This window comes from Chelonoidis abingdonii, chromosome 4 (genome assembly GCF_003597395.2).
Source record: "Chelonoidis abingdonii isolate Lonesome George chromosome 4, CheloAbing_2.0, whole genome shotgun sequence".
Lineage (NCBI taxonomy): Eukaryota > Metazoa > Chordata > Testudines > Testudinidae > Chelonoidis > Chelonoidis abingdonii.
The window spans coordinates 88,800,928-88,821,377 of record NC_133772.1 but is presented as its reverse complement, the minus strand read 5'-3'; the positions used below and the strand labels follow the sequence as shown (position 1 = coordinate 88,821,377).

The 20,450-nt window shown below is 42.9% G+C and overlaps 1 protein-coding gene across 1 annotated transcript in view; it reads left to right on the top strand.

Annotated features, from left to right (window-relative positions):
• The first annotated feature begins 2,800 nt into the window (after positions 1–2,800).
• CAPN3 (calpain 3) overlaps positions 2,801–20,450 on the top strand; it is a 65,854-nt gene continuing 48,204 nt past the window's right edge. Inside the window, exons 1-3 of the mRNA XM_032781518.2 lie at positions 2,801–3,414; positions 15,545–15,614; positions 20,186–20,304. Coding sequence (XP_032637409.1) covers positions 3,124–3,414; positions 15,545–15,614; positions 20,186–20,304 — 480 coding nt within the window. The 5' untranslated portion in view covers positions 2,801–3,123. The remainder of the gene's footprint in view (positions 3,415–15,544; positions 15,615–20,185; positions 20,305–20,450) is intronic.

The following is a 20,450-nucleotide window of genomic DNA, read 5'->3' as shown; positions in this document are numbered from 1 at the left end:
CCAAAAGAAATCTGATGAGGTTCAACAAGGACAAGTGCAGAGTCCTGCACTTAGGATGGAAGAATCCCATGCACCACTACAGGCTGGGGACTGATTGGCTAAGCAGCAGTCCTGCAGAAAGGGACCTGGGGATTACAGTTCACGAGAAGCTAGATATAAGTCAGCAGTGTGCCCTTGTTGCCAAGAAGGCTAATGGCATATTGGACTGCAATAGTAGGAGCATTGCCAGGAGATTGAAGGAAGTGATTATTCCCCTCTATTTAGCACTAGTGAGGCCACATCTGGAGTATTGTGTACAGTTTTGGGCCACTCACTACAGAAAGGATGTGGACAAATTGGGGAGAGTCCAGCAGAGGGCAACGAAAATGATCAGGGGGCTGGGGAACATGACTTATGAGGAGAGGCTGAGGGAACTCGGCTTGTTTAGTCTGCAGAAGAGAAGAGTGAGGGGGTATTTGATAGCAGCCTTCAATTACCTGAAGGAGGGTTCCAAAGAGGATGGAGCTCAGCTGTTCTCAGTGGGGGCAGATGACAGAACAAGGAGCAATGGTCTCAAGTTGCAGTGGGAGAGGTCTAGGTTGGATATTAGGAAACACTATTTCACTAGGAGGATGGTGAATGGGTTACCTAGGGAGGTGGTAGAATCTCCATTCTTAAAGGTTTTTTAAGGCCCAGCTTAACAAAGCCCTAGCTGGGATGATTTAGTTGAGTTGGTCCTGCTTTGAGCAGGGGGTTTGACTAGATGACCTCCTGAGGTCTCATCATAGAAGATTAGAGTTGGAAGAGGTTATTCAGACTTACAGACTGCATTAGTTAAAGGTCATGCAGCCTACAAGAGTTGTCCCTTGAGCTTCAAAATTCATTTGCATCTACGTGACTTAATGCAAGTAATCCAAGTGAACTAAGTACCATACCTGAGAAACCACCGTCTTGACAAATAAACTTTAGTACACATGGGTTGAAGACATATAAATGAGCTACAGTCCAGCCCCTAGTGTCACTGGCCATAAATAAAACATATGCTGTCATATGATTTATGACTTCTTGGTTAAAGAAAATCTTGATGGGTATAGGGCTTATCCACCTACAGATGTACAGGTTGCCATTTGAACAGCTAGAGCTATAGCAAACAGCCAGGAATGAGCAATGCATGTTTAAAGATAAAAGAGTCTAGTTCTCATTTCACTTAATGCCAGTAATGGAGTGTGCCAAGAAATATGCATGAGCGATTTCTCATTATACACACACAAAGTATTAACTGGCAATTTGGGACAGAGACAAAGACTAGAAATAAACATGATTTTAAAACAATAATAAAACACTTTTCATCCATAGATCCCAAAGCATTTTCAAAGAGAAGGACGAGCATCGTTCTCCATATGGGGAAATGGAGGAACAGAAGTGAAAATGACTTGATCAAATTCAGTGGTAAACCTGGGAACCCAAGTCTGCTGATTCTCCATCCAGTGTCCTATCCATTAGATCACACTGCCTGCCAAAAACATAGCTTGACTTTTTGTTTGACTACAGAAGTTTATCTTGAAAGCTGACATCTTGCAGCACAACTTTCATGTGAACAATTGTGTTTGTCACCAAGCAAACTATTCCAATTTCCACATGCGTCTGCAAAGGGAAACCCATTTTCCACTCATTCACTGGAAAAGTTGAAGTGTGGACTTTTAAAATTAAAATCAATAATATAAAATATGCTTAAATTGAAAAAGTGCCATATCAGCTTTCATTGCCAATTAATCTAATTATATAATTTGGGGAATCTGATCTATCTGGCTGTGCAGACTTCATTAATCGTTGAACACTCACTCCTCTAAGGCATTCAAAGTCCTGCTATATTTAATGTATGTCACTTGGAATATGTTTTTTTCCTAGATTTAGAGTATAGTCTTAGATTTGACTTATGACTGCTCCAATTTTATCTAGGACATTGAATTATCAAACTTGAACTCCTCCTACATTACTCTTGAAGTTCTGATAGTGTAAGGTGTCCATTCAAAGGGTTATTTTGCCATAAGGTCTTTGGCTAGACATACGGTACGACAGCTGTGCCATGATAATTTTCTAAATATACTCATGTCTCAAGAAGTACCCAAGAGTGAACTATTAAAAACCTGCAGCTTATTCTCCTATAATCTTAATACTTTAGCCTCTAATCCTGCAAATATTTACATATGTGCTTAACTCTATATACTGTAAATAATCCTATTGAAGCCAATGGCTGTGCCTTCACTGAAAGAAAAAAAAAAGGTGTGTTTTATATCAAGTTAGCTATCTCAATGTAAAATCTAAATGGAAACAAGGCACTGTAGCTTGACATACCTAGTCAAGATAAGCCTGACAGTTGGGGGGAGGGTATAAGGTTGACTTCAATTAGCTACATCATGGTAAAAATTACCTGTGCCTTGTCCCCACTAGGACTTTAAGTCAAGTTGGCTATCTCAGTGTAAAGGCACACATTTTTTTGCAAAGAAGACAGCGCCAATGAATAAAGTTAAACAGGTTCATAAATCTTTGTAACATCGGGACCCATCATAATGATAAGGAACATGCTATAAAATGCTGCTTAAAATCAATATGTAAATGTGACTTGCAGTTTCACTATTTTTTGCAATTGGAAAAAAAAAAAATATGTGGCACTGGGAATCAGCCTAGCCATGTCAACCCTTCTCCAAGAACAAGCCCTGAGTAGGAAGATACTACACGTCAAATTGACACTCTCTCTCTCTCTCATCATGTTTATTTTTAGTTTTCCTTGTTGAAATCTCTGCAGGACACAGACACACTCTCACACACATGCTGTAGACATACCGACCCTAGACAGAAAAGTTACTCAACAATTTCTCTTGTTTCCTGTCAAGGAACAAATTTTGATTGCTGATAAGAATTACCCCAGCAAGAAGCTCAGGATGACATACAAATTGCTCTACCCCATGACATTTTATTACTTTTAATGTGACTTGGACACTTGCAGTCAAAAGAGAGAACTGTTAAACTGTTTTTGTTTTGTTTTTTTGCAGTGACTTCCTCTTTTCTGTAGTATCCGTGCAGGTTGCAAGAGCTTCCTTTTTATTTTCCTTTCTTATTTAATTTTGTTTAAATCTGATTTCCATGCCGTCGGCCATAAATGCTGTGGTGGCTCAACAGACAGAGACTGGGTCAGTTCCCAGCACCAACATTAGCACAACAGCTGAAACGGGAGGAGGTTCAGGGGGTATCTACTCTGCTATCATCAGTCGCAACCAGCCTATTATTGGACTACGGGAAAAGACCTTTGAAGAACTCCACAAGAAATGCCTGGAAAAGAAGATTCTTTATGTGGATCCTGATTTCCCACCTAATGAGAGCTCCCTCTTCTACAGCCAGAAAGTACCCATCAAGTTTGAGTGGAAAAGACCCACAGTGAGTAACTTGTCAGTCTAATTAAAACACTGAATCCCCTTTTCTATTTATAAATATAATCAATGCGTTATCTGTACTGAGCACATATTTCCTTGGTGGAAAATATACACTGGAAACCTATTTCTTTAGTTGTTTTCTAGGGTTGGGAAATTACTGTCTAGGATCTGTGGGGATAGGGAAGTGTAGAGAGAATATAAATAATCACCTGAAAATCAATAAGACCTTGGATTGATTACTTGGAACTTTATTTTTTTGAAATGTATTTTAATTGGCTTTTACTTACTCTGATTTGTTTGGAATTTTCTAATATGAAGACACCAAACAAAACAAATTTTAAACCCTTCCTCTTCTCCAACACACATACTGGGGCCTGCATAGATTTATTTTTTCAACACTACTTTATTTTACTGGTGGGTTTCTTAATTTTATTTTACTACGAATAGCCCCTTGGGCCCACCTTTTCATTTTCAGAAGTACCTTTGGAAGAACAGCTCTGAGTTATACCCATGTCACTCCAGTTAAGTCAAAAAAGTTGCATGGGTGTAACAGAGCAGAATCTTGACCATTTTCTTTTATTTTATCATCTCGTCATTGATTTCCAGTATCACTTGTTCCTAAATGCAAAGCTGGTTATCCCATTATCTGGCTGCCATGAACTGGGGGGTTATAATAATTACCAAGGTGGATTAGTGTTTACTGGGTCCCAAATTCACCAATATTTCTGCCCTTCCTGACAGATTTCTCCCTACAGCCTTCCCCTCAGAGTGAATTCTCCCTCCAAGGTCCTGAATCCCAGTCCTAGATGAACGCTTGTTTTTCCTCTCACTCCTAATATTTCCTTCCAAGTGAGGCAACCCAGCTCATCCAACAGGCAGCTGACAAGCAGTACATTGTGCTGCCGCCTGTTATTGTTTCACTACTTCACCTGGGCCCCTCTAATTGTGAAGGCCAAATTTTGAGGATTTTGCTTTTATCCATCCCTGATTATTATGGGCTTCCTTTTACATATGTGCAGCATTAGCCCATACTTTTGTGCCATAATGAAACATCATAGATTGAGCTGATGACAGCATAAAGCTAGAAGGCCAGTGGCCTTGGAATGTGGGTATTATAGAACCAAAAGATGAGTGTAAAGGTCCATTACAGTTATTGCTCCACACAGTGAGAAAATGAAGGGCAGGAAGATATTTCGTCTAAGCCTATACTGATATCTTATGCAGGAGTAATCCATACAGTCTGGGATAAGAGCTGCACTGATTTACATCTCATGCAACATCACTGAAGTTTGTCTCTCTATGTATTGACAGAGCATGAGGCAGAACCAATCTTTAAAATGCAAGACAGTTCAATCAAAACTAGAAGGAAACTTTATATGGGAGTGAGTTAAAAACATTTCCGTTTAGCCTGTCTACTGCCCCAGCATTTCTGTAGAAATATCTGGGTATCAGTTAAGTGGAGCAGCTATTGAATTGACTGGCAAGGGAGATGCTTTCTCAGACATCCATCCACAGGAGGTAAAGTGATACAGCAGCATGTAGTGGCATAGTCAATGGATATCAGAGGAGAACTGAATAAAAGTATGTGGATCAATGGAAATGTTAAACTGTAAAGGGTAGCATTTAACACCCATGTTGCACAGGTATAAATGATTGCACAAGGTAGAGGATTAAGCCTTTGGTTTCTAGGACATCTCAGAGTTTTGGGCTCCTGTCCCAGTGATCTTTAATCTGCCCTTGTAGAATCATCTTTGATGCAATTTGAGAGCTGTATAATAAATATTATGTGCCAACAGTGTGCACAGGGTTGTACAATACACAGAAATGCAATCTAAAAATCTAAATATCAGATCCTAAATTATTTTCTACACTGTTTCAATGCTAATTTTCATTGATATAAAGGAGACAGCATAGTCTAGAGGTTAGAGCAGGGCACTAGAAGTCAGGAGATCTGGATTCTAATTCTGGCTCCGGCACTGTGCTGTGTGATGCTGGACTACTCAGTAAGGCCCAGATTCTCAAATGTGTCCACTAATTTGAAGTGACAATGTTTGGATGACCAACTTGAAGCTCATTGGAGCTGTTGAGCAAACTCAGCTGTAAATATGCAAATGTGAGTGCTGAGCACCTCTGAGAGTCAGGTCATCGTCTCAAATTAGATACCTAAAGATAAAGAACTTTAAATTAGCTCACACTTTTTGAAAAATTATGCCTTATCCTCTCTCTACCTGTTTCCTTAGCTGTAAAAGGTAGAACACCCACCGTTGTAATGTGCTTTGAGATCTTGAAAAGTGCATATAAATGCAAAATATTGTAGTATATTATAGTGAGAGGCTCCTTGCTCTATGTGAACTTTCAGAAGCAGATACATCTGCAGCTTCCCTTATGATCCATTCCTCCTCCTCCCATATACTGAAACTAGAGTTTCTTGTATTTGTTGCTACAGTCTGCAGATTGACCCAAGACTTTGCTTCACTGGTATTTAGAACTACATCTCAAATGTGCTTCCCTGCTAGGAGAAGAACTTGTCTGATAATGTTACAGTCAGGAATAGCAGTAATATGCTAATAATAGGACACCATAAAGACAAATTAATATGATGCAGTAATACTGCCACCAAGGGTATTCTGCTAAAGGATTACAGCATACATCAAACCACCAGAAGTTCAAGGCTAAACTACAGAAGTACATATCCATTCCATAAAGATACTGACATCTTCCATTCTTACTTAAATGCTGGGGGGGCGGGGCGGGGAAAGACTTTGTTAAAATAGAGTTAAGATTGTAAATAGATAAATTTACAACAGTATTCTTAGAACATTGTAGTTATTTTAAAAATAGTTTAAGAATCAGATAATTCAAAAGCTGTAGTTTAAAACAAAACAAAAAATGCCAGACACTGAAAGTACCGAGAGACCATTCTAATACCACCTTTAACTCTGCTGCCTTTCCTTGACTACCATATGTATGTTATATACACAGTGTTCTCTCAGAAGGAACAAATGTACATTTTAAATGGAGCAAGCTCTATAGATTAAAGTACAAGACTGGGAGATATGGGTTCTATTCCTCACTGCCACTGACTTGCTGAGTTACCTGATGCAGATCACATAGCCTTTTTGTGCCTCAGTTTTCCCCTCTATAGGATGGGAATTAGAGTGACCAGATGTCCAGATTTTATAGGGACAGTCCTGATTCTGGGGCCTTTTTCTTATATAGGCTCCTATTATCTCCCCTTCCCCCATCCCCAAACCGATTTTTCACATTTGCTGTCACCTTAATGGGAATTGAATAAATAACATACTTGAGATTCTTGAATGGAAGGTGCTATATAAGTGTCAAGGGATTATTCTGGCAATAGTGAAGGAATTAAAAAAATTAATATGATAGCGGGTGCTGTGCAGCATGCAAACGTTGTTGCATCTCTAGTATTATTAATCAATAAAAATAATAATCATGTTCTACACCACTGGCTCTCAACCTTTCCAGACTACTGTACCCCTTTCAGGAGTCTGATTTGTCTTGCATACCCCCAAGTTTCACCTCGCTTAAAAACTACTTGCTTACAAAATCAGACATAAAAATACAAGTGTCACAGCACACTATGACTGAAAAATCACTCACTTTCTCATTTTACCATATAATTATAAATCAACTGGAATATAAATATTGTACTGACATTGCAGTGTATAGTATATAGAGCAGTATACACAAGTCATTATCTGTATGAAATTTTAGTTTGTGCTGACTTCACTAGTGCTTTTTATGTAGCCTGCTGTAAAACTAGGCAACTAGCTAGATGAGTTGATGTACCCCCTGGAAGACCTCTGCATACGCCCTGGGTACATGCACCCTGGCTGAGAACCGCTGCTCTACACCTAATTAGCACTTCTCATCTGTAGATATCAAAGTGCTTTACAAAGCACATTATTAGCCCTGTTCTTCGGATGGGTAATCTGAGGTTTAGAGATTAAGTGATTGACCCAAGGTCCCACAGGGAGTCAGTGATAGAAACAGGAATAGAATTTAGGCTTCCTGACTTCTAGTCCTAAAATCAATCCACTAGATGAATATAGCCCAATATTGCATGTGCAGAATGCTCAGAATTTTGGTAACTCTCCACTTAGGCTGGGAATATAGAACTGCAATTTGAGGAAGGGTTTCTCCGTGACAACTCACTGCATTAAAGTTGCAATGAAATAGTTCTTGTAACTGAGACAGGAGTTCACAGCCTAGGAACCAATCCACTCTCAGATATCTGGCCCTGAAGCCACTTATCTGAGGAACCACTAACAACATAAAGAAATCTGATCTCCCACTTTCTACCTCTTAAATGATTGCCTATGCTGTGAAGGAATGGGGACTGGTCTTTGGGTTACTGTCAGAAGGACAGACTGCCATATACAGCAGCAGTGAACTTTGTCAGAGGCACAGGGGAACAGAAGCATGTAATTCTAGTCAGCTAGCGACTGCCATAACATGATCTGAATATACACAGGCTTTACTCAGGCAAAACTTCAGTTGACATCTATGAAAGTTTTGCCTGAGTAAGGATTGCAGGATTTCACACAGTGTTTATGTTCAAACTATACTTTAAATTGGTTTACATGAATAGTATATAATTAATACCTCACAGTTACTGCATCAAATCAAATCATCTAATTGAGAGTGTAAGACAAGAGAAACTCAAGGGCCTGATTCTCTACTGCATCTCTCTCTTCTACTCAGCACAGAACTGGATCAAGACCATTTTGATTCTCAAGCTGTCCTGGTCCTAATGCAAATTAGAACATATAGGAGTTGTTCTAACTTAAAACATCTAGCGCTGCTTCCTAAGTGACAATATGCTGGCAGAGAATTGGAGTGCTCTGCTCCATCCCATCTGCACCCCATCACACCTCCTCACTCCCCTATCCTGGTCCTCCCCTCCCCCAATGGCTGGGGGAGACTGATAAGAGGAGCTGGCTCCAATGACTTTTCTCCAACTGAGCATTCCCTTCTGCTGGCAGATTCTCAACAGGCCAGCTGCAACTACATAAAATACCCGTTGTACTGCTCAGGTGCCACAAAGGGAATAGAACTGGGGCTGAGAATCTGGTCCAAGACCTTGAAGAGACTATACAAAAAACCGCAAAGGAACCTGAGACCTATCTTCAGAAAATAAACTTTAAAGCAGAGTGCTCTGAAGTTAATACTTAAATTATCTTATACATTAGAATACTCTTGGAAATATTAGGGTTGGAAGGGACCTCAGGAGGTCATCTAGTCCAATCCCCTGCTCAAAGCAGGACCAATCCCCAGGCAGAATTTTATCCCAGTTCCTTAGATGGCCTCTTCAAGGATTGAACTCAACCCTGGGTTTAGCAGGCTAATGCTCAAACCACTGAGCTATCCCTCAATGGGCCAGTGAACATACTTCTTGGGGGTGGTGGGGAAGGGGAGGGGAGGGCTTACTTATTTTTGGAGTCTTATGATCGTTAACTAATTAAGTCCCATAACACACTTGTAAGGTAGGTGAGTATTATCCCTATTTTACAGATGGGCAAACTGAGGTACAGTGTGGTTAAGTGACTTTCCCAAGGCTATACAACAAGCTAATGACAGAGCTGGGATTAGAGGTCAGGAATTCCTGATTTCCGGTCTTCAGCTCAGCCTGCTAAACCATGCTGCCTTTCTAAACTTGAAGTGACTCAGCAAAAATACATCTGCATCTGTATATGGGGTTCAAGCATCTGGTAATAGGGATTTAAACAGAAGAGCCCTGAATTCCTGTGCAGAACCACAGAATGTGCCACCTTCTTACAGATATATTACTTAGATTGTAATGTCGGAACTGGGGCCTCTTGGCACTACCACAGTACACATAATAAATAATAATTCCACCACAAGGAAGCATAGGTTATCACAGTATTAAAGATAATAACTGTATCATGGGGTTGCACAGAAGATCCCATTGCAATACATTATCCCATCAGTATACCAAGGGATGTGCCTTGAAGGCACAGTATACTCAGTAAAATATGATGTGCCTTGAAGGCACTAATGGGATTATATTGCTATTCACCATGCCAAAAGTGTGCAGAGGGAATTGCACTAGAATCTATCACACAAGGAGGATACTAAAGGGATTGTATTACAATATCTCACATGATGAGGCTGCTATGATGACTACATTATGATACATCACCTGGTGAGGACACTGTGGGGACTTTGCTAAAGTCTCTTTATGGTATGTTGCAATGTGCCATTAGCAAGGGGTAGGCATCTGATTGCAGAATGAGGTTACTAAGTGCTCCCCTTTAAATTACACAGCAACGCAAAATTACCAAAGAGATTACAATAGCATTCAGACATGAGAAATGGACTTCATTACATTACAATGAAAGATTGAAAAGGGGGCCTGCTACAATCCTGTTTTGATACATTAACACTGACAGATTAATAGGAAGACTCTCTGGCAGTACTGTACGTTTACATACTCATTTATCATAGCCTTTGCTCATTGATTCATTAAAGATTATTAAGAGGTCTTTCTAAGGCAGTACTACCATAATGCAAAATGCTATCTGTGAAGTTTAATGGGCACCTGTGGCAGATATTGCAAACTCAGGCAGGATCTTTGGAGGTGGGAGGATGAATATAATATTAACTTTCTGAAGGTTATCTGTAACTTTGTGATCCTATTGTATCACCCTTGTAAAAAGTTATCTATCTGCATAAACCAGGAACTAAAATCAATGATAACTATGACTCCTGAGATGGATAAGCAACTCCAGAGAAGTAGCACCCCTAGAGAGAATTGGATTAACTGGTTCAAACTGGGTCCCAGAGGCCTAATGAGACAAAGAAAGGGCTTTTGGTATAAAAGGCTGAGCTGAAACTGACTAAGAGGCCCACATTTTAATCCAACCAATGGATCTGACCCTTTGACAAGGGAAGCCAAACCCTGCTAATAGATTGAAAGGACTGGAAGCTACCAGGGTCTCCATAGGTTTGAGGGGGAACTACCAGTACATTATGTGTTTATACTTTTTATTGTTTGATATGTTTTCTCTAAATTGTTTTAGTCCTAAAACATATGCACTCTGCTTTGGAAGAGTGGTTTGGTTACTTGTAACCACTGGCATACAGTCCTGTGAGAGAAAGCAAAGCACAGGCACTGGACTCCGGTCAGGCCTGCTGGGACATCACAGTGAAGTACAAGGGAGCACAGAAAGAGGTGATGGCTAGAGGTCTGAGACCTAACAGGGGAGTGCTTGAGCAGACCACAGAAGGGGGTCAAGAATAGGTGCTGTCTTTATGAATTGCTGGGGGTGCTTGACCCTCGCTATGCCCCACACCCCATCCCCACTTCACCCCTTCCCCCAAGCCTCCATCCTTGCCCACCTCTTCCCATCCCCTCCCCCAAGCACGCCCCCCGTCACTCCTACTCCTCCTCCCCAGCACCTCCTGCACATTGCTGAACAGCTGTTCCACAGTGGGTGGGAGGCACTGGGAAGGAGGGAGAGGAGCTGATGGGCAGGGCCACTGGCGGGCAGGAGGTACTGAGTGGAGTGGGAGGAGCTGATCAGGATGGGAGGGGAGACTGTGGTGGGTGCTGATACCCACTATTTTTTTTCCGTGCCACTGGCATTTTACAGACTATGCCAGTGAGTTCTGCTCTGATCATCTTTTAGATGCCATGATACTTAAAACACCAGCAACTGGTCTGCACTAGGGATGGCAGCATTACTATCACCACAGGAGTTGAACTGGTACAAGCACTGATATGCAATTTTACAAAATTTCCCTATGGGGGATGGGAGGCCTCTGAGAGTAGTAAGGAAAATGAGATGATTTGCAGAATACTGCCTTTGATTTCAGCTCAGAAATATATTTATATTACACCTGCATCTTTCCACATGACAACTGTATGATTCCTGCCTTTTGTTTTGTGTATAATTTGTAATTGAATATGATGCCATGTGAAATTACACAGTGGGTGGTTGTGACACTCTGTATCTTGGGGGAACACCCAGCACCCCCATGTTCATCCTTGTAAAATGACTGTGTGGAATCCAATGCAAATTTTGGCATGTCGGGTGTCTTTGGAAGGCTCATGATGTACTGAGCATTGTTGTTAAAGTGCTGTTATAGTTATGTTTATGGGTTATAATTTCATGTATATAGTTATGAGGTTGAAAATATATTCTCATGACTTAAAGCAAGCCCAGACAAAAGCTCTCCAAAAGCAGAGAGGCAGTTCACACCTCATCAGGGCAGGTATGGGACAAACCCAGCCCAGCCTCACAAGAACAAAAGACGCTGGCCTAGGCAGCAACAAAAGCATCTGTTAGACTCTCGAGGGAGTCACCTCCCCTTTCTTTGGTCAGTTTGAAACTGACCAAAGAAAGGGGAGGTAATGCTCACCTGACTCTGAAGGGAGGAGGGGGGCAAAGCCAAAAGGGAAGAAAGGACATGATAAAAGGGAGAGACATTTGCCATGCTCTCTCTCTCTTCCACCTACACACACCACATCAAGCAACTGAAGCGCTGATCAAAGGTGAGAGCCTGGCTGAAGAGCAACCAGCCAACCTGTGGTGAGAAGCATCTAAGTTTGTAAGGGCACTGAAAGTGTTAAGATCAGCTTAGAATTCATTTTGTTTTTATTTCATTTGACCAAATCTGACTTATGTTGTGACTTATAATCACTTAAAATCTATCTTTATAGTTAATAAATCTGTTTGTTTATTCTATCTGAAGCAGTGTGTTTGGTCTGAAGAATGTCAGAGACTCCCCTTGGGATAACAAGTCTGGTACACATCAATTTCTTTGTTAAATTGACGAACTTATATAAGCTTGCAGTGTCCAGTGGGCATAACTGGACACTGCAAGACAGAGGTTCCTAGGGTTGTGTCTGGGACCAGAGATATTGGCTAGTGTCATTCAGTTGCAAGTAACTGAGAGCAGCTTACATGCCCGAGGCTGTGCGTGAACAGCCCAGGAGTGGGGGTTCTCACAACAGAACAGGGAAAAGCTGGCTCACAGAGTCAAGGATTGGAGTGACCTAGCAGATCACCGGTCCAGATAACACCGGAGGGGAACGTCACAGTGGTGTGTTTATGTTTCTTTTTTAACTGGCAGCTTTGGAAGTATTTAAATATCCAGCTACATTTAACTAAGACAATGTGCCAAATCCTGAAGTCCGTACTCTGAGTCTAGTTTCATTCTTTCTGGTCAATGATAGTTTCACCATTGACTTCAGTGGGAGCAGGAGTCGGTTGAAGTACATTGGCTGGGTTAGAAAATGTACTCCTATAATCTGAAACTTCCCACAGGACACTATGCCAGTTTTCAAGACAAGCATGACAGCAGTGTCAGGAAGAATGTTTCCTACAAATCAAGTGGATGGAGAGAAGTTATAAGATATCTCAAACATCTGACTTTACAGAATTTAATCCCCTAGCCAGCTGACTAAGGCACGAAAATAAAGGCCACTTTCTCATTTCCCAGCAGTCGGCAGAATGAGATGACTGTTGTAGAGGGCCGGAAATTTGTCGTTATTGGACACTTGTCTCAATTCTGCGATGGAGATAACCCAGATAGTTACATCAAAATTAATACATCCCTGAGCCAACTACTGGGGAGGAGAAAAAATGGTCTCATACTAAAGAAACAATTAGATCTGAAATATGAGCTTCAGAAAGTCCATCACTGTGCTGTTCATACTGAAAAAGCTTCAGGCTGCAGCTACAGTCCCTAAGACCTGTCTCTAGCACTCCTGACTTTCTATATAGCTGTACCTGCTGTTGCTGGTCTCTCTTCTCCCCTACAGCCAGAAAATGGAGTTCCTGGGAGGAGCTTGTCTTCTCTCCCCACCCTTGCTACTTCCCGGAAATGGGGTCCTGAGGTGTGGTTTCTTTTTTCCCCCCTCCAGCACAGGAGATGGGGTCATTAAGTAGATCTCTCTCTTTATCCCCATCTCAGGAGTTTGGGTACCTGGTTGAAAGTTCCTTCCCTGCCACCATCTCTTTGCCTGGGAGATGGGCTCTGCTTGGGGGTCTCTTTTTTTCTTCTAACCTTGCATATGGGTTCCCACAGTTGGCATATGCCCTTTTTTCCCCTAACCTGGGCTATGAAGTTCACGGATGAAGGCTGCTAAGAAGTAGGGAAGGCTCTTCCCAAGTGGGGCTGGCTGTCCTCTCTTCCCTCCTCCTCCAGCCTGGGTTGCACCATACCATGGTTCCTTGCCCAGCTTAGGGAACAAACAGTTACCGCATATGAAAATGTTTCTACATGAATTGCATTACAGTCTAGGTTCAATTCTGAGGTAAGTTACACTGATTTCTGCCTCTGCCAGCATTTACTGAAGCATTTTTAAATGTAGATGCAAGCTGCTTTTCAATCAACCGAAAAGGCACCAATTGGTTTAGCTTCTCTAACATAGACAAGCCATTAGTAATTTACACCTGTGCAGAGTGGGTGTAAAATATTAATGTTCTGATCTGGGAGCCCTTTACACCCACTTTGCACAGGTGGAAATGACTATGCTGGGGCAGGCCAGAGGAGAATCATGCCCTGAAGGGGCAGATTGTAGCAGCATTACCTTTTTCAAGTGTAATTCTGACAATTCAATATTGCAACTAGGGAAGAAAGTAGAAAATCTTTAACAAAAATGAAGGAAAGCACAACTCATGAAGCGAGGACTCAAAGAGCAGCCTAGTGGGGAGGGAGAGTTAAAGAGGGATCATTACAGGGATCCTTTCTTCCCAAAATGGCATCAGTGCTCTCTCCACCCTGGCAGTTCATCTTCACCTAGTTGTCTCAAGCTGGGCACCTACAAACTGAAGCACTCAAAACCTGTGGCCGCTTTTGAAAATGTGAGCCTTATCCCCTACAAGTGACCTGCCCCAGTGATGTTTCCAGTTTTCTGGGAGAATGCGTCTCCTCATTTGTCAGTGAGAGTCCAAGGGTCTGTAGACCTAAATTTTACTGAACTGCACTGGTTTTCCAGCCCTGGCTTGCCATCCTGCCTTTCCTCATCCCACTCCAATTTTAAATCCCCCCCCCCACACACACACTTTGAACAAAATTCTTCTATCTGATCCCCTCAAAATGTTAATGTATTTGCAACTATGCCCTGTGCAGCTGGCCCAGAAGAGGTCTCTCCAATTCCAGATACCAAACCCTTCTGGATGGAGGCTATACTTTATCTGAAGTTCTGCACATCTGACCGCACAGGGCCCCAAAAAGCACCTCTGAAAGGAAACGGCAATCAAACCCCTGCAGCAGATGTTTTGTTGTAGGTTCTATGACCATCACATTGACATAACTCCCATTTCATTTCTAAATGGATGAAGTGACCCAGGCCTCAGATAGGCTATGCCTCCTGTGAGGCTTGGAAGAGGCAAACCAGTACCATGGAGATAACCTTCCATTTTAAACTTTATAAAGGAAAACCCAGAAATTTGGCAAGAACATAAATAACATGAAGTAACATCAAATACATGCTTCAGAAAATGATTAAATGTAAATTGCCATCACAGTAAAATAAATTTGTCAGCAACATGCTCTGTCATCCCAAAACGGAATCCTCCTCTCCCTGGCTGAAGTCGAGCTTCACCCCTGCTGTTCTGTCTATGCCTCTCTCCAGCTTGTGATGCTCCTTTGATTGGCTGCTGCAATGATTGCCCCTCTTTCCAACAGGTTTGCCCAGGATGACAGCTCCTCACCTGGAGAGCCACATCCATTGCCCAAACTGCATTCCCTGTCAGTGTCCCAATGGTCAACCTCACCAGTCACACGTTCTGTACCCTTGCAGCTGGGCTCTTTGCACACTGCCCTTCAAGATCTAGCTTCCTCTGGCAAATCCCCTTTTATCTCAGTGTCACCTCTTTTCATCTCCTTCTTCTCTAACCACTTTCCAGCTGCCTCCTCTCCAGTGGATTTCGAGCCCCCGCCCCAGCTGGAGTTGCCCTCTCATGGGCTCTCTCTCACCACAGGACAGCATTCTATGCTGTCACATCACTGTTGCAGGCCCTGACATTACCCTTCTTAGTCGAAACTACAGCAGGTGGTAGTGCAGAGGCCAGGCTTACCATACAGAAAGCACAAAGTACATTTTTCCTGCTCATATGTTTGTTTGTATCTTACAGGAAATCTGTGAGAATCCACGCTTTATAATTGGTGGAGCCAACCGAACTGATATTTGTCAAGGAGAATTAGGTATGGCATTTTGTCTTCTGTACTGTGTTTTGGATTTCTTATATAGTCCCAGATAATTGCATCAGAGTTTATCTTTAGCTTTTACTTGCTCGATAGAAGTTTAAAACATCTGTGTTTCCGTGCCATAGCTCTTCTCAGCCAAGCCACCCTGTCCTGCAGGGTTGTAGATGAGGAGTGTGAGAGAGAAGCTGCTCAATGTGCATGGACTTTGCTATTCATATTGTGAAGTTTATTGCAGGGCAGCATTTTGCAAGGCCTCTTTTCTCCCAGGCTTTCAAGAACAGAGTGACTTAAAGAGACAGAGTCTAAGTGAGCTAAAGAGGAGGCAATTGTTTATAGTGAGAGGCTGAGTGGATGAGGAAAAGTCTAATCTAAAATCAGTTTATTTTGTCAGATTTTTAATTGATTTTATTATTTACATTATAATGGCTCCTCGACACCTCAAGCATGTCACACAGCTCCACTGAGCTGAATACTGTGCAGATGTACACTAAAGGACAGTCTCTGCTCCAGGAACTTATAGTCTGAAAGACAAGAGGTAGCACAAGTGGATTAAAAGGAAAAAGCAAGGATGAGGGAAGGGAGGATAAGGCAACAGCAACAGGAAATTTTAACACAAACTAGCTGTGTGCATAGATCATAATCCATCAGAGGCAGTAATGATATACCTTGAGCAAAGAATAGGTGCATTTTGAAAGCAAGAAAGCTAGTTATGCCCATTATACTAGATATACAGAAAGACTACAGCAGGAGTATACAGAAACAATGAAAATGGCAACTGTGCACATTTACATGCTCAAGACTGCACATAAGCTATTCTGTTCTGATGATATCCTGTCCCTCTGGTGCACTCACTTTTCCCATTAGTCAGTTCATTTTGGACTAGATGTTTGTGTATGTTACTAAGCACATTTCTTGGTACTATTCAAAAGCCTCTATTGCAAATACCAAACAAACCCAGAGCACTCAGAGTTAACGCTTTATCTCTGAACTGCTTTTAACCATTTTATAAGACAGTAAAGCCCATCTATATTGAGTTTACAAACCATGTATGTTAACTCTTCAAATGTAAACAAGTGAGCTAACTACACTGACTTCAACTGGATAAGAGCAACAATAATAAATCAAGTTAGCTTAGCACAATGGTTGGGTCCTTATTTACAAGATACACCTCTACCCCGATATAACGCAACCGGATATAAGGCGGTCGCATACAAGGTGGTAAAGCTCTGACACGCTGCTCTGAGAAGCCTGTTAAGGGTGTCAGGCCAGGCCAGGGCTTGGTAAGGGGCAGAGAGTCTTGGGGGCAGTCAGGAGCTCCCCCCCCCCCAGGGTCTGGGGGGCAGGAGCTGTGGGAGGGCACTTTTGGGGGCCCCACAGTCCCAGAGTGGCCTGGGGGATTAGCTGGGGGCCGGGAGCAGCCCACTCTGCTTCCCTTGCCCCGGCCCCAGCCGTGTCGCTTGGGGAGGGGGCTTGGGGGAAAGCATGCCCCCCGCACTCTCCAGCAGCGGCGGAAGCGGAGCAGCCCGGCCCCAGCCCGCTCCACTCTGCCAGCTCCCAGCCGCAGCACTCCGCCTCCCGCCACAGGTGAGTACGAGGGGGCGTCCTTTCCCCAACCTCCCCACACTCACCTGCGGCAGGAAGCGGAGCGCTGCGGCTGGGAGGTCGCAGAGTGGAGCGGGCTAGGGCTCCGTTGCTCTGCTTCCCACCGCCGGTGAGTGCGGAGCGAGTCCTTTCCCCAACCTCCCCACACTCACCGATGGCGGGAAGTGGAGCGCCGTGGCTGGGAGCTGGTAGGGTGGAGCGGACTGGGGCCGGGCTGCTCCACTTCCTGCCGCTGCATGCCTGTCAGGGGGTGGATAGGGGTCAGATCAGTCAGGGGACAGCGGGGTTGAGTAGGGGGTGAGGTACTGGGGGTGATTAGGGATGGGGTCTCTGGCTGGGGCAGTCAGGGAACAAGAAATGGGGGGGGCAATGCAAGTTTGATATAACACGGTCTCACCTATAATGCGCTGAGATATTTTGTCTCCCGAGAACCGCGTTATATCGAGTAGAGGTGTATATGCAGCTCCACTTCATTCTGGGGATCCAGCTTTAGGTGCAACTGCTGACAGCTGTGATCTCTGCCAGACCACGCTACCTTAAAGGTGCAGTGACCAAACACAGTCACTGTGATGCTTAAAACTCCAAACACTGCAGTATAAGCAACATTCGTTAAAACTGAAAATGAAAACAAACTATTTAAACTTTTTCTAAAAAGGTGCTACTATGGCTTTAAATCCTACTTTAGATGATCCATGGCTCTGAGTTGGCTGTACTTCAAACCACAGGGCTTGCCCAGAGCTCTGTGTGCAACTACCACAGAGTGGCACAAACAGACAAGCATCAACCTGTGAAAGTAATTTTTAGTGACTTTTAAATACAAACCTACTTCCACACTACAGGCAGGTCTACACTTTAAACACTGCAGTGGCACAGCTGTGCTGCTTCAGTGAAGATGCTACTTCGCTGATGGGAGAGCTTCTCCCATCGTCTCCGTGAGAGGCAGTAGGTATGGCAATGGGAGAAGCACTCCCGTCAACATAGCACTGTCTACACGGGGGTTTAGGTTAGTATAACTGCATCACCCGGGGTGTGGATTTTTCACTCCCCAGAGTAATGGAGCTATAGTGATGTAAGTTCATGATGTAGATCTGGTCTAACACAATTCAATACAGAATAGCTATCAACTCTATTTCCCTTTTAGTTGATTAGGAGGCAGGGGTCCTCAGATACTCATACCCACACCCACACTGCAAATCACCATTTGGGTGAAAGAAGAAGTATAAGAACTAGAACGGTTCAGGCAGCATTCCTCTTTGAAATGATTCAGTTTCTGCCTTCCCCTTTCATCACTTCATACAACACAGACAAAGGTTAGGGCAAGTGATCCTACCTCTACCCTCCCCATGACTCCCAACAGGCTTTGTTCCAAAGGCGCCATGTTTTCCTTTCACAAGCTCACAGATTCAATTCAGCAAAATCAGAAGCCAATGCTCTGTGAGTTTTCCACAGCCCTGACAACATCAGCTGTGACTCCATAGTTTTGATAAATTTGTAAGATCAACATTTTTTGCTTGTTTTAAATTATTGGTGATGTAATAACCAACTAGCCCATTATATTAAATAATTCCCTACTATTCTGCAGGACTTCAGGAACAAGTGCTCCAGAGAGGATGAAATGAACCTAATGGGTGTTTTATTCCTATGTTTTCTACAATAACAGACAGCTGTTTGTTATTTTTACACGCTGACGGTATGCTCAGTCCTGAACAGGACCGATTTTTAAAAAAATCAAGTCCCTGTCCCCAAGACCTTAGAATTTACACAGACAACACAATATGTATAGAGGTTACAGGATGGTTCTAGCTGTGTGTGTGTATTTTTTTTAATGTAATGGTCTGATGGGTTTGAGTTTTGAGGCTTGATGGAAAAGTAAGTTTTGAGGAGGAAAAAGAAGGAAGTGTGAGTCTGGTGCCCTGGGACAGAGAGTTTGTTAAAGGAATACAGGCAGCATGAAAGAATTGGGGAGAGAGAGAGAGAGAGAGAGAGAGAGAGTGTGTGTGTGTGTGTGTGCGCGCGCGCGCGCGTACAGGCAAATTTACCTGGCATTGCAGTTTGTATTACAGTAAGCCCTAACGGTTTTAATCAAAGATTAGGGTCCACTGTGCTACGGGCTGTACACACAAGTAGTTTGAAGATAGTTGCTACCCCATGGAGCTCACCATTGAGGTAGTAAACCTCAGCATAAAGTTTATTATTTTAAAATGTAACTTTCAAAAATCATAAGAATAGAATTGTGCAAACATGAACACAGGCTTGAAATGAGAAGAGTTTTTTCAGTATGATAAAGCAGCAAATAAACCTCACAATAATAGGATAAGCAGAACTGGAATGTTGCCTGAGAATGGAAAATCAAAATATAAAACATAGCCAGAAATGCACCAATGTCAGATCGAGGGACAGATCCTCTGCCCTGCTCTGTCTTAGCACAGAAGGCTATCTTTAACAGTCAGCTGGGAGTTCAATTTGGATTGGTGACTTCCCAGTTGTTGTAAAGCCAACATAGCCAGCTATATTTCACCTATTCCTGCCCCCCAGCTTGGCCCAGCAGGCATTCTACTGCAATAAGGCATGGCTGGAGCACTTTGTGGTCTGGCAGTTCTGAGTTCGGACATTGCAGCCAGTGTAGGCTAGAACAACCTCACCGAATAAAGGAGTACTAGATGCTAAGGATTTGTGAATTTGTGTAAGTGTCAATTATACCAACTGAGACTCCTCTCAGTCCTTTGGGGCAGGGATCATACCCCTCTATGTTTGTAGCGTGTTTAGCAAATGGAGCACCAATCCTGATTTGTGCTCATGGGCACTTCCCTAATACAATAATATGAATGTGCTATACATGTACTAAAATACATCACAATACACACAAAACACTCTAGTGGCTGGAGGAGATGGACCACTGGTCTCATAGGACTTTGCCCTAATGCCTTTGACTCTTCATTTTGTCTGCTGATTCTGCTTGTTTACAGGTGACTGCTGGTTCCTAGCTGCCATTGCTTGCCTGACACTGAATGAAAAGCTACTCTGCCGAGTCATACCTCACGATCAGACCTTCATAAAAAACTATGCTGGGATCTTTCACTTCCAGGTGAGTCCTTTCCAAGAGCAGCACGTAGAGTGGTGGTGGTATTATCCAGGCAGGTAGATGGAGCACTTGTTGCTCTGCCAGTCTGGGAATAAAGTGTTCCCTTTGTCTCATCTATCTGATGACAGAGCAAGTGACAAGGGGGGGAA